A 15,037-nucleotide genomic window follows, 5' to 3' on the forward strand; every position below is an offset into this window, starting at 1 on the left:
AACCCTTAAACACACCCAGGGATGCTGATTCCACCACCTCCCTGGGCAGCCTGTTCCAGTGTCTGACCACTCTTTCTGGGAAAAAGTTTTTCCTAATGTCCAAGCTGAACCTGCCCTATTGCAGCTTGAAGCCATTCCCTCTTGTTCTGTCACTAATGACCTGTGAAAAGAGACCAGCACCAACCTCTCTACAATGGCCTTTCAGGTAGTTGTAGAGACTGATGAGGTCTCCCCTCAGCCTCCTCTTCCTCAAACTAAACATTCCCAGCTCCTTCAAGCGTTCTCTTCTATAACCTGTTGTTATTTTAACATTAAAAAGCAAACTCTGCAATCTGTATGTACAGAAAAGTGTCTGTATACGATTGAACCACTTCAGCACAATCATCTCTGGAGCAGAACTTCTAAGGCAGTCACACTTCAGAACCTCTTCAAGAACCACTCCAAAACCTAATTCAAAGCTGAGGGAAGGATTTCAAGTCTGAACACGTGATTGTGATAGATAAGGACCCCCCTGCAAAAGTGCCACCACAGCCACCTATTCAGAGCATGCTCAACTCAAAGGCCTTTCACAGCCCTGCTCTCCATCCTGGGAGCCTGGAAACCAGCACCTCATTTGATCAGGCTGCAGGAGCCTGACGGCAGCTGGAATTACACACAAGATTTTCCACTAACTCAGCTGAGTGTTCTTTTTTTGCCAAGCCAGACCATATGGGTACTGGGGGAATCTGCACAACACTAAGAAGTATCAGGTCACCTTCAATGCCTCTAGAGACAGAAACCCAAAGTGGGAGAGGAACAGGCGTGCTGTCTGGAACTCCTGTGCCGGCGGCGGGGGCTTACACTCCGTGATCGGATCGGGAAAGCTCTTCTTCCTCCACTCCTCTTCACTTTTCTGATCTATGGAAGTCTCAAAAATAATTTGCTGGGCCATGCCATTCCTCAGCTTCTCGTGTCGCTCCTCCAGCTGCAAAACATTATGTGAAATGAGGATTCCACCAAGATCAGTAAGAGCTGCTGAGCAAACAGCTCCCTTGTTTAGGAAAGCTGGAAGCCCCAGATGGAGCAGCAGCTGCTGCTGCAGCACCTGGAGGTTCACTAAAACACTATCAACAGGACATTGCAATGCTACAAAGTAAAAGTCTAAAGACCCTGTTTGGAACTGTTGCAAATGTACAGCTACAGTACAGCTACAGCTTCCCCTTTCTAAGTGAACAGAAACTAACATGCATTTGGCACTGTGAACTTCACGTACTTTTAAGACACACACCCTGTCCTCCCCCAGGTGGTCTCAAAAATGCCTTTTTTAGTTCCCCAGAAGCAGCAAAACAATAGAAGTCATTGCTTCCTGGTAATACCAGGATCCTGGGCTCTGTAACAAAGCATGCTGAGCAGAGCCTCCCCAAACACCCAGCCAAGGCAGTGTCACCTTCCTGGAGAAGCACATGGAATTGGTGAGTTAGCAAAGCTGTTCTAGCTGTTGCTGAGCAGTGCTACACAGCACCAAGGCCCTTCCTGCCTCATTCTACCAGTGAGGAGACTGGGGGTGCACAAGCTGGAGGGCACCCAGCTGGGCCAGCTGACCCCAACTGGCCTGAGGGATATTCCAGACACATGATGTCGTGCTCAGCATGTAAAGCTGGGGAAGAAGGAAGGAGAATGTTCAGAGCAATGGTGTTTGTCTTCCCACATGGAGCTGAAGCCCAGCTTCCCTAGGGATGGCTGCACACCTGCCTGCAGTGGAGGCTGGGAATGGATTTCTTGTTTTGCTCATGCAAGCAGCTCTTACTTGACCTACTGAACTGTCTTTATCTCAACACATAACTTGCCTCACTTTTACCCTTCCAATTCTCCCCCCACCCCCAGAGGCTGCATGGGGCTTAGCTGCCAGCTGGGCTGAAACATCACATTCCATTAATATGAAATTAGTCCACAGTAAAACTATTTACAGTAAGACATTACTGTTTGATTCCTGAGCAGACAAAAAAACCAAGAACAAAATTAAACCAGAGACTAAGAGTTACTCACCTCCTCATTCACAATTTCATGCAAATCAGGAATGCTCAAGTCAGCTTTCACAAATGGGATCTTGTCCACCTCTTCAGGAAAGGGGCGATGCTTCACACTGTATTTCAAACCAACATCATTTTTAGGAGCTGGTCGAGGTTCTGGTACAAAAGTCTGATAAAAAAGGGGGATAGTTTTTACATTGAAGGCACTGTACCACTAGACAATACTTCATTGCAAGAGAAGGAAAACCTTCCTCCCTCCTGACCACCAGAAGTACACTAATCTATTAGTGAGAGGTATCATTAAAAACATTCAGTAAGTACTTTAAACTAATAAGACTTGTACTAAAAATGTGGCTGTGAATTTTCAGGGAGACAGTTCTGCCCATTTTGGTGCTGCACTCCTGGAACCTATGAACCCTGCTTACCATCTAACCTCTCAGCAGCTGCAAATCACAGAATCGCAGACTGGTTTGGGTTGGGAGGGACCTTAAAGATCATCCAGTTCCAACCCCCCTGCATGGGCAGGGACACCTCCCACCAGACCAGGTTGCTCCAAGCCCCATCCAACCTGCCCTTCAACATTTCCAGGGATGGGGCAGCCACAGCTTCCCTGGGCAACCTGGGCCAGGGTCTCACCACCTTCACAGTGAAGAATTTCCTCTTCATGTCTAACCTTAATATCTGCTCTTCCAGTTTTAATCCATTATCCTCTGTCCAATCACTACATGCCCTAGTAAAAAGTCCCTCCCCAGCTGTCCTGTATGCTCCCCTTCAGATACTAGAAGAATCCCAATAAAAATGCCAAGCTTACATGGCAAAACCTTTACAGTCCATTCTAGCTGTACTGAGCAAAATCTGCCCCTGTTTGAGAAGCCTCCACTTTAACCCTGCTGACTAGGATGGGCACAGTAATTAAAGCTGAGAAGTTCTGGGAAAGGACAGCAGCAATGCTGCAGGTCAAGAGTGAGATGCACTGCCAGAGTATCAGAGGGGCTTGCATGAGGTGTGGCAACACAACCTTGACACTGTTACTGCATTATATTCTAAATGTTAGTATGGAATTAAAAACTTGAAGTTACCAGTGAAAGTAACGTAAGATCTAGGTGCAGGTTTGCAGGTGCATAAAGTCCAAGCAAGATCTTTAATTACATCTTGAGTGCTGCTTTATGAATGTATTTACTATCAATTATGCCTCAAAAGGGCAAAACTGTTGACACTGAAGTTACAGTGCCTTTAAGTTGGGAAGGTTCCCTTAAAACTGGTCAGGAGGTCAGCGGCCAAGTGGGGGAGGTCCACACTTGGACTGACACCATTTAGCAACGGGCTCAGCTTCAGCCAGAGCACAACTCCAAAGACATCCCCTGGAGCATCTTCCCAAAGGCTGCCCTGCAGGGACCAGTCACCTAAATGTGAACATGACAGTTGAGACTGACAGGCCCTCATTTCAGCTATGTTATTATTTTCTTTGTTTTACTGTGGGGCATGTGAAGAGTTTGAAAATTTGGAGAAGTTCACAAACAGATGGAAATTTTAGTAATAGATGGACCTGCTCCATGAGCCAACTGCAATAAGAGATTTTACTGTTGAATGAGATTGGGGTATTTCTCCTCCTCTATTCCTCTCCAGAGCCATTTCAGATTTCATCTGGATTTTCATTTCTTTTACAGCAGGTTTACAGCCATCTTTGCAACACTGAGCTTTGCAGCTTGAATAGTTGTTCTCTCTGCAGCATCTCAATCTACACCTCCAGACTTTGCTCCCTGACATCCTAAAATCAGCACAAACACTTGTCCCTCCACACTAAATACACTGTCCATTGCCCCAGCCCCTCAGAAGATGCTTTCAGGGAAAAAAAAAGACAATGCCCGCTACCCTTAAACAAGTCTAGAAGGCAACAGCACTTTCACAGCCTGTATTTAATATTAATGTCCTAAAGAGTCACCAGAGATGTGTCACATTACCTACAGCTAAAGGCCCCAAGTCTCAGCCTTAATGTATAATCACCAGCTCTGTGGGGCTGTCTCACATTAGTGGAATTTCTGCTGAACATCTCTAAGTTAAAGATTTCTTTATGGGCTTTGATAGAGACCTTTTGATTTGCTTTCGCTCCTCTTGGCAAAAGGCAGAGCTGCTGGGCCCATGCAAATCTTCCAGATGTCCCACGGATCAAAACCGTGACAGAGGGGAAAGAGTCATCTGCAAAGCACATGGTGAAGAGAAGACATCATCAGACAATGCAAATGGTTCACTCTGCAATAACTTTACCAGAAAGAAACACGGGCATGATGACAGAGGTTTGGTTTTAAAGGTTAACTCCTTCCTGACCCTGAAGAATTCCTGGTGAGGAGTAAGCAACCTTCATCTCTGCAGCAGGCAGAGCTGGTGTGGTCTGCTCTGTTCAGTAGCTGCCAGCTCAGTTTCATCATTAAAAGCAACTTCCATCCAAATTCATGCTGATCACAGCTTCTCTCCAAACTATCTCCAGGAAATGAAAAAATGATTGTTCAGCCACTGCCTGCTTAGGTAAGAGAAGCGACCATGCGGAGACACAGCTTCCATGATACTTCCAGGACCTTCTGTAAAGGTCCCACACAAACAGCAACAGTAAGAACAGTGGAAGGACAAGCGACATGGTCTAACTAAGACAGGGAAAGATTCTGACTTCTCGTGGTGGAAAATTCTGCACGAGGAACAGGGAGACAGAGAAGTTGTCCTCCTAGGTTTTCAAGACCTACCTGGACAATGTCAGGTTGCATCATCCTGGTTTGAATTCAGGGCTGACCTTGTTTAAGCACACAGAGAAAAACCAAACCAAGACACCCACTGCAGTGATCGGCCTCAGAAATGATGGGATGTACTCGTGCATCACTGCAATTCATCTCATAATTCAAAGGGATTTGTAAGCAAATGATGCACAGCAAGAAAAGATACTCTAATTTGAGATTCTAGTAGCTTTACAGGATTCCTAAGTTCATTGAGCAAAGGCAGAGTGAGGATGAGGATTGCTCAGCCATTCAGTGTGCTCTAACTCATCCCAGTCATGAACACACTTGCTCCAGCACAGACTGTGGTGGAAGTGTAGCAGTGGCCTCCACCATCACCACTTTGTGCAAGACTGACTTAGTGAGTATCAAGACGGTCAGAGAGCTCTGTACCACAACTTAAAATAACAACTTATCTCAGCCAGTGAAGTTCTGTGCAATCTCTGTTGTCAAGAGCAGTATCTAGACTCCAGCCTGTCCACAAATGAGGAAAATAGATCTGTGGCAGACAGCAGATCTAATACACATTAGTCTTAAACTGAAGTAGCATATAAAACAATTCAAATCTGTTCAGTTAGGTCATGCCATGATACATAAAGACTTACAGGGGATCAATTATTCAGTTCAGAGCATCATGTAATTTAATACCAGATTTTTTAAAATATAAGTTCTTGTTGTTCAAAGCATATGAGGCTGAAACAAGTTAGATTCAGCTGTGAAAGCCAATACTCTGCAACAGATCCCCTGCTCAGCAGGTGTCGCCAAGGGAACACGATGGTACACGGGAAAGTTGTAACAGCTTCTAAGCAACCAAAACCATTTGAGCTGAAAGCACCCATGGCAACATTAGTAATAGGAGACCAGCAGCAAGCAAAAGTAACTGTGCAAGCAGAAAGGTGTCACAACAACCCTTTATTGAGCACTTATCCCTATCAAGCCTCCTATACTTTATATCTTCATTCTTTTCTGAACAAGGATGTTTTCAAAACGTAATGCTATTGCTTTTGTCAGCAGTAATTCAGAGGCAGGCAGCTGCAAGGATCTGACCTGACTGGCTGAAAGACAGAAACAAGCACATGAACAACTCAGATGGGTTTGTAAACATCTGACTACCAGTGGTATTACAGTTATTCCACTACTTCACCCCAGAACATCCCTCTGCTCTAACCCACAGGACAGGTAAGACATTGAAAGCAGAGAGACACTTGATGAGGAGCTTCCGGTTTGCAGCTCCACACAGTTTTAACCAGAGGAAGAAGGAAATGGGAAGGATGAACTTACTCTGTTCGTTCCCCAGAGGCTGCTCCAACATGGCCAGGATGACACTGTTATCCAGAACAAAATACCTGAAGCTGTGCTTGTTTATGGTGGGTAGACGAGAATATTTAATTAATGTGGTTTCATTCACCAAGCTGCAAGGAGAAGCAGGGCCACTGGGAGAAGGAAATGCTCCAAGTAACTGCATGATACTGCAAGGCAGAAAAAAGCTATGAGTTATGACAAAGATAAACTCTTCCACCCAAGCACAGATCTTCACTCACATTCTTCATTTCTATCTTGACACAGCAGTTGCCCTACCAGGGGCCTGCCTGCCCTCTCTCATCAGCTGGTTTTAAAACAGAACCTGTAACTTGAGGAAAACTGATTGAAATGCTCTAAGTTGCACAGGGTGTACCTAATGCTACCAGAAACTGAACATTTCTATGGCAGGAACCAATAATGAGTGTCCAGTGTCATACTGAACATCTTATTAACTAACTCAGGGCTTTACTCTTAACACCACCACCCAGACCATCAGTTTATTGAAATCCTCCCCACATACTTCTCCACTTTTCTCTGAGAACAGATAGTTTCACCTGCCTAAAAGGAGAGAGGCACTTTTAGGCAAACGATAAAGATTTGTCCACAAGTACCAATAAATAGTTGTTTATTCCTTGGAAATCACACAGTTGTTTTTTCTAACAGTAAAGTTTAACAATTCTATTCCAAAGCAGAGCACAAAAGACAGCAGCTATTGCCATTCACAAAACACACTTATCCTACACATCCTCACTCCATCCTACCACCACCATGCTGTTCAGCCAGTACCAGTGCTTTTCAACTTCTCTGGAGCAGATCTCAATTTCCCTCTCTGTGCTTCCCCTCCCCAGCTCACACAGTCTCTGTTACTGCACACTCAGCAGAACCTCTCCAACAGATGAAGCAAGCCCAGCTTGGCTGTGAGCAGCACGACACCCCATCCTGCACCACATCTGCCACATGTGCCATTCCCTGCTGCTCATCATCAGTGCCCACCAAGCAGCGTGGGGAGGGTGTAACTTGGCAGGCTGAGGGCAAGGAGAGGAAGGAATGTGAAGACAGGATCACTAGGGCAGGTAGGAGATGGAGGAAAGAGCTGTCTGCAGAGGACTGGCTGAGAACAGAGCATCAGGGGCTGCAGGAGGGTTTGAGTTTTGCTCTCAAGGAAGAGAACAGGCAGGAGGGGAAGACAACAATCACAGAGATCTATTTCCTGTTGAACACCTACAATGGGAGGGAGAAGGCAGAGCACAGGACAACCCTGCCCTAAGGGGAAAACAGAGGGAGCTTCTGGCTGACTTCCCAAATGCTAGACCACCAAGATCTCCCCAGCTGGGAACTCCAGACACCCTCAGACAAGGCAATGCTCAACAAATGCTCTGACAAACTACCTACCATGTCAGCGTAGCTTCAGCAGCATCCTTCACTCTCATGGACGCGGGGTTTGGCTCCTTATCTCCTTTGTACTTGACCTCTTGTTCACTGTTTTTAGATTTACTTCCTGAAATGCCCAGCTCCACAATCTCCAGTACCTCTTTCAAACAATCCTAAAAGAAGGAAAGACTTTAAAGCAGAAGCACTCCCATAAAGGCCTCCAAAACCTCAGTGAAACAGTGATATCCTATTGTTAAAAATAAAATACTGCTGGCAACATGAACTCAGAAATAAAGGCAGAATATTATTCTAACAGACAGTCTTGGAATAAGACCACATTTGCTATTGAAATTGTACTTTCTCCATCTATAGATGCCTACTTATGTTTGTATTCTAATGGTTGAAAGTGCTCTGAATATATACACACGCCATATATTCCATGACATACATATAAAGTGGCCAAGAGGAATACTAAGAGTGCAACTGAAGAATGTGAACATATTTAAAGAGATAATAAATGCATTTCTGAGACTCTCTGGAGAACTTTTAAGTCCTAAGCACATTAAGAATGAACTATTCTAGAAAACTGCAAGAAATCCTTTTCCAGATCTTTCAATTGCAGTTTTCAGAAGTGAAATGTATCATTATATCTAATTCATCAAGAGAACAACAACAATACTCAAAGTACACAGCAGAGGTTCAACAAATCATTACAGGACAGGCCAACACGTGGTAGAGCCACAGGAATGACTCACAGTTGTTGCTCATTACAGAATTATTAGCTGAAAATATTTGGATTGCTACAACAAAGGTTCAAGTCTTGTGGCTTGAGCTACAGAATAAGAAGGAAAGTGCTCTCATGAATAAATAACTGGCTAAAATGTGAACACAAGTGATCAGTTTTTATTACCAGAGGCCAGACAGTGTTCTATACCTTGGCCTGTGCCCTTCTTTAGAGTCACAACTGATTTAGAAAGAAGTGAAAAGGAGGATTCATTTTCTGACTGAGCAAAATCAGTCAGTGTCAAGATGCAAAGATGCAGCACTGCAAAGGGAGTTCACAATGTCCCCTAGTGAAACAGCAGGTGAAATTCAAAGCAAATGTAAAGTGAAGCACCTGGAAAATCACAATTCTAATCCTTGCAAATGCAATGAAATGTTCCTGCTGAATTCTTGTGACTCAGAAATGAGCTACGAAGTGCCCAGTACACCCTGCACACACAAGGGAGCACTATCTTGATATGCAATGATAAAAGTAAAAACAGAACCCAATGAGAAGAGATTAAGCATTATGCAATTGAACAAACCCATGCTGTGCCACTTCCAGGGAAACCATCCTGTCCAAGTCACTTACTGCCATCCCAGTATCCCAAAGGGCCCACAGAAACCATCCTTGAATATAGTTCTGCTTGTGGACTTTCAATTTTATTTTATTTAAAAGCAGACATTTTTAATACATGCTGTAAAGATACCTAAGACGTGTTTTGTAAAAAAACATATTAAATACTATATAATGCACATTAATATACATTTTATTATAAAATATAGAAAAAATAACTGAGTTGTCATTGCAAGGGGACCGACAATGAAAATATGCACTAAAAAAAAATTTAAAAGGTGTTTTTTTAAAAAGCAGCAGGACAGAAGGCTGTTGGAAACATGCATCTCATTTCCTGCTCTTTTCAAGCTTCCAAAGCAAATCCCAGCTTGGATTGAGCCTTGCTCAGTTTCTAGAAAACTTGTTTCTTGGTGAAATAAACTATGATTATCAAAATATTAGCATCAAGGGAATTTTGTTAAGTCTAGAAGTCAGTAACAGCTGAGAAATGAGAGCAGACCTGGCTTTTAGTCACTGTCACCTGCTGCAGGTAGCCATGCACCTGTACATACATCACGGCCAGCAGGGCCAGGACAGGGATTCTCCTCCTCTACTCTGCTCTCCTGTGACCCCACATGGAGAACTGTGTCCAGTTCTGGAGCCTCCAGGAAGGACATGGAGCTGTTGGAGCCAGTCCATAGGAGGACAAGAAGATGGTCAGAGGGCTGGAGCAGCTCTGCTCTGGAGACAGGCTGGGAGAGTTGGGGTGTTCAGCCTGGAGAAGAGAAGGCTCCAGGAAGACCTTAGAGCACCTTCCAGTGCCTGAAGGGGCTCCAGGAAAGCGGGGGAGGGACCTGGGACAAGGGCAGGGAGTGAGAGGACAAGGGGATAATGGATTAAAAATAGAAGAGGGAGATTTAGGTGAGACATGAGGAGGAAATTCTTCACTGTGAAGGTGGTGAAACACTGGAACAGGCTGCCCAGGGAAGCTGTGGCTGCCCCATCCCTGGCAGTGTTGAAGGGCAGGTTGGATGGGGCTTGGAGCAACCTGGTCTAGTGGGAGGTGTCCCTGCCCATGCAGGGGGTTGGATCTAGATGAGCTTTAAGGTCCCTCCTGACCCAAACCAGTCTGAGATTCTATGATATTTCTCTTTTCAGTCTGTTTTTTTCTGGTTTTCTTTTCTCTTTTTCCAGCTTCCCAAAGCCAGAAGAAAGATCAAGACATTCTTAGAAATACAAAAGGTAATTTGAAAGTCAAAAACATTCTTGCTGAACAAAAAGAAGAAACCAAAATTCCAAGCTATTTTGCAGGGAAACTAGTTCTGAAATTCCTGGTGCACTTCTGAAAACTGAGAAAACCACATCAAAGTATCAGGAACAGACAGGTCAGGCACGACAGGTGTTACAATTTGACATGCTCAAAATGTGTGCAGTGGGGAGTGTCACCTTCTCATCCAGCATGTCAGGGTGCTCAGTGAGCCAGACGCAGAGGCACTGAAACGCTGCCACGATCATGGAGTGCAGGTCGCGAGAGTGGAGCGGGGCCGGGCGGCTGCACTGGTACACGATGTAGCTGCAGACAGAGCTGATGGCTCTCTTCCGATCTGAGGAGTCCACCACCACCTTCACCTGAGGGCAGCAAGCAGGACAGGGTGAGAATCCCTTCACAACAATCTCTCGGAGGATGAATTGGTTTTAAAAGCATTTTTTAAATGCTGTTTTAAGAGATGAGAAAAAAGGCTTGAGCTCTTTTATGATTACGAGTTGAAAGTTGGGGGTAAAAATGTGTAACAGTGATGGACATGGAAGCTTAAAGGAAATAAAAGGCTCCACATTGCATGGCTTGGTTTTCCCGAGCAGAAGTGGTACCAATAAAAAAAGTGATCTTAAAGGTCTTTTCCAACCTTGACGATTCTATAATATGGTTTTATTAGAAAGTAATTGCAAGGTGAATAAATTAACATTCGAAACTTATTTTCTGCAGTACCTCTCTCCTCCAGCCAGAGCAACCCATCCTGTATCTCTGAGAACCCACTCACTGCCAAGTCTCCCTCCCACAAGTCTTCATTCTGCTCACATCACTTTCCGCTAGGCATGTTTTGCCACCACAGTAATTGTCACCAGTGAGAAAGGGACACAAAACCCACCCTGAGACAAGCAGATTGGCAAAAAAAACCCAATAACCCCTTTTCCCAAACTCAGTGCAAAAACCTCTCAGCTTCTCTGCCAACTCAGGGCTGCAGGGAACAAGGCTTCAGAGTGGCAGGGTAGTGAAGAGGCATGAGGATCTACAGCATAAAACTGCAGGACTCAGTTTCTCTTTTCTTCCTAACCAGTGACTTGGCACAGGAACAGTCATAAGTCAGATTTTTCTACTCTGTAGCTTTTGACCATCCCATATGAAGCTTAAATCATTAAGGAGATGCTCTTGCTGGTGACCCCAGAGCCAGGCAGTTGTGGGGGGGACACAACTCAGACCCTCAGATGAAGGCAGCAGGTCCTTCAGAAGCACAAGATCTACAGCAAAGAGTATCCTCAAAATAAGCCTACGAAAAGCAGGTTGCTGAACCAGCACTCCAGCAGGAAACAGAATTTTTGAATGTACCAAGTCCCACTAAAACCTGGTGCTGAACAGACACAAGACAGGAGAGCCTCTTACCTGGGAAGGGCTTTAGGAATTGTGACCTCCAAAGGCACAAGCAGAGCTGGTTCTCCACTCTGCAGTAGGAGGTGATCACTTTCTACCCTTTTTGTTATGAAGGGGAAAAATATCCATGATATCCCAGAGGAACTACTTCAGTTGCATGGGAATTATACAAAGATTACAATATTTAATGTTAGCCTGAGCAGGCATTTGAAAAGATAATATATTTTCACATTCTCATCTCATTACAGGGTAAGAAAAGGAAGTAAAACTGGCTTAACCACAGAAGCTGCAGGAACCCCTGGTTCTACATGATGCCCAATAGGACCCAATAACCACACATTAATTCATTGCAGAACACTTTCAAAGGCATCCTTCAGCTCATGCTGCTGCAGTAACAAAATAAGCACCCAGTCCAACATGGCTCAGTGCTGACTCCATGCTCTAAAAAATGCCTGAGACACACAGATTTCAAGGATGTGTCAAGATCCCAGGGGAATACGACAGGAAATGCTGAACTGTCACTCCTGGCCATCCCAGCTGTTGTTCATACACTGAACTATTGCTTAAAAAACGCCATGAAATCCAGCCTGGGGACAAAAGCAATCAAGTAGAAAAGGACATTTCACTTCTCAGCAAAAAAAGCTCAGTGGCTTTAGATCAGTGATTTGCTGTTGAATCAAAGCACTGTGTGCAGATAAAGCTCTGAAGAAGGTGACACCTTCACATCAGAAACACACTACCATTTTCTAAGCTCAGAAATCTATTTCTAAGATGGGAAGGGGAAAAACAGATACAATATTTAAAAAAAAAAAAAAAAAAGGCAATTAAGTTGATTTATATCCTGGCCTATTTGTAGTCTGCCACTACCAGTAACAAAATCTCTTGTTTCTAAGTCTGCTTCCACAGTGAACAGACTGACTGGCCACCAACCAAGCGAAGCTGTGAGAAGTGGCTCACACTGGGATTGAAAACTAAGGGCCCAAGCTCCTGGGCTGCTACTGGAAGCTGAGTGGAAAGTTTTTCCTCAACTGTGCAGCCTAACATGGCAGATGCATCTCCTTGGGTAAAAAACAAACCAAAAACCAAAATCAGACACACACAGGAATCCATGAGAAAGGTTGGGAGCCACCAGGGAGCTGAACAAACCCAGCCAGAAAGGTACAGCAGAGCCACGTGTGCCTGAAGGAGCCACCCAGAGCTTCACTTTCAGCCCAAGGGCGTTTACAGGGCACACAAGGTTTGAGCCACAGAGCATTTACACTAGGGGAAAATGAAGTACAAAGGGAGTGTTGCTTTTTCTCCTGTTCAAACAGAACATTTGTTGAGAAATGCAGATGTTTGGCGACATGATTTTCACCTAACCAGGACTGTAACCACCCTTTGAGGAGAGCCCAGAGCCTAAAGAACTTCAGCTCTCACCTTTGCCAGTCCAGAGAGAAGCTCCAGTGCAGCCAGAGAGATACTCATGTCCTGCCTCCACTGCGAGTTGAGTCTCTGGGTGACCAGGTGAATGCTGCGTATGAGCAGCCCAGCGGCTGTATCTGTATTGAGAGCTAGGATATAACCCCAGTACCACAGGCCACAGGGAGGGAAAATAACTAAGCATTAGTGACAATAAGCAAAGCACAAGACAAAGCAGCCACAATACACACAGAAAATTAAATTATACACAACCCAGAATCTAGAAATTTGGTCGGACACTTTTGCACAGACACTCCCTGACATGATACACACACATTCAGACTAACTTAGCTCAATTCTTGTATTTTAAAAAAAAGACAGGTTGGATAATCCCAGTAAAAATACACCATGTTATTTTCAGCTTTCCCTTGTTTGAAGCATCCAGCTTCAGATTCTTTCAATAATGTTCATACACCCTTCCCCTCTGTGCATAGGAAATTTAAAAAAAACCAAAATTAATATATTGCAAAAAAATCATTTGAATTACATCTCAGTTTAAAGATTCAGTAAGTCAAACATTTAAAAGATTTTTTTTTAACATTACAAAGGGATATTCTTACAAGGACTTGTTAATGAAAACCCATACAAATTAAACACACAATTCAAATGGTGTACTGAAAACTATCACTTTAATGACTTCAAAAAACAAACCCTGTAGGGAAGGCACCAACATGTTTATATGAATCCCTAAAATATACTGAAGTATTTCCTGCTAATTTCCCTTCTCTCCTTAATTATACAACTAAAGGAAAAAAAAACACACAACATTTTTGGTTGGTGAGAACAGAGTTTTCAACCTAGGCTACAATATAATAAAGGTGATCTGCTCTCACATTTATTTGCCCAATATCAGTTAAACTGAAGAATTCCAAAGGAGCAAGGTAAATTCCAGGCTCTTGACATTTGACCACACACAAATTTAGTAGAACATGGACTTTATTACAAAGACTCAAAAATGCTTGTACAAGACATGGCAAACTAATGTTAACTGAGAAATTTTCTTGTTATAGCAAATGACACATCACAAGCATTCTGCTTGCTTGCTCTAAAAAGCAGAAATTCCCCAAATGGTCTTTAAATACAGTTTAAGAAAAGTGCTGCAAAAAGTCAGGCAAGCATTTGGAAAGGTTCATAATCATAGAAATTAATACCAAAATGCACGGAGCAATTAATTTACACTTGGCTTACGTTTCTTCCATTATTGTCCATGAAAACTAAGGGTCTTGAAAACATAAGCTGAAGTACAACAGCTGGCCAACACCTCCTTTTCTATAAGCTTTGACACTCTTTATTTTTAAAATATGCACAGAGTCCCTTAGTAGGACTAAACCCAAGCAACTAAAATGCACACGAGCACAAACTGGCACTAAACGAGGGGCTACCCACCCTGGGTTGCAAACACCCCTGCACGTCCATGTGTTAGCCAGGATTAGGAACACAAACAAACCACACAAAACATCAGTCTGACATTTGATGACAGCATTTCTTTCCAAAAGAGCTCCCCTTACCATAATCCCTCAGAAGGGCCTGTGCTGGTCTCTCACTGTCTGGTGTTGTGGGCTCTGTACTGCCACCACTCGCAGTGCTAATGCCACTGTTGGTTCGACTGTGGCTTTTGAAGAGGTTATTTTCACCACCGTTCTGCAAATTGAAAGTCAGTTTCGAGCGATGAGAAGATTTTGAAATGAGATGATGAGAAGGTGCAGGTTCTGCGCCTTGCTCAGGGCAATCCCAAACACAAACACAGGTTGGGTGGAGATTGGATTGAAAACAACTCCAAAGGGGAGGACTTGGGAGTGATGGTTAACAAGAGGTTCAGCATGAGCAGGCAATGTGTGCCCGCAGGTCAGAAACCAACTGCTGACTTTTGACAAGGGCAGGGTGTGAGAGGATAAGGGGGAATGGATTAAAACTGGAAGAGGGAGATTTAAGTGAGACATGAGGAGGAAACTGTTCACTGTGAGACAGTGGAACAGGTTGCCCAGGGAAGCTGTGGCTGCCCCATCCCTGGCAGTGTTGAAGGGCAGGTTGGATGGGGCTTGGAGCAACCTGGTCTGGTGGGAGGTATCCCTGCCCCATGCAGGAGGTTGGATCTAGATGAGCTTTAAGGTCCCTTCCAACTCATACCAGTCTGTGATTCTATGATGATTTTTTGAATAGAGCTCCC

General features: G+C 44.1%; 1 protein-coding gene across 5 annotated transcripts in view; it reads right to left on the bottom strand.

Moving 5' to 3' along the window:
- The window catches only part of RALGAPB (Ral GTPase activating protein non-catalytic subunit beta), a 69,301-nt gene that overhangs the window by 17,277 nt on the left and 36,987 nt on the right, over positions 1-15,037 (bottom strand). For 3 of the 5 annotated variants that reach the window (XM_051633464.1, XM_051633462.1, XM_051633460.1), the window contains 8 exons: positions 14,379-14,511; positions 12,829-12,962; positions 10,209-10,391; positions 7,466-7,617; positions 6,053-6,240; positions 4,099-4,205; positions 2,026-2,178; positions 755-964 (listed from right to left, as the gene is read on the bottom strand). In XM_051633464.1, the coding sequence (XP_051489424.1) occupies positions 755-964; positions 2,026-2,178; positions 4,099-4,205; positions 6,053-6,240; positions 7,466-7,617; positions 10,209-10,391; positions 12,829-12,962; positions 14,379-14,511 (1,260 nt within the window). The remainder of the gene's footprint in view (positions 1-754; positions 965-2,025; positions 2,179-4,098; positions 4,206-6,052; positions 6,241-7,465; positions 7,618-10,208; positions 10,392-12,828; positions 12,963-14,378; positions 14,512-15,037) is intronic. The other 2 variants (XM_051633463.1, XM_051633461.1) reach the window with 1 other exon arrangement.

Source organism: Apus apus, chromosome 15 (assembly GCF_020740795.1).
Source record: "Apus apus isolate bApuApu2 chromosome 15, bApuApu2.pri.cur, whole genome shotgun sequence".
NCBI classification, from domain to species: Eukaryota; Metazoa; Chordata; class Aves; order Apodiformes; family Apodidae; genus Apus; species Apus apus.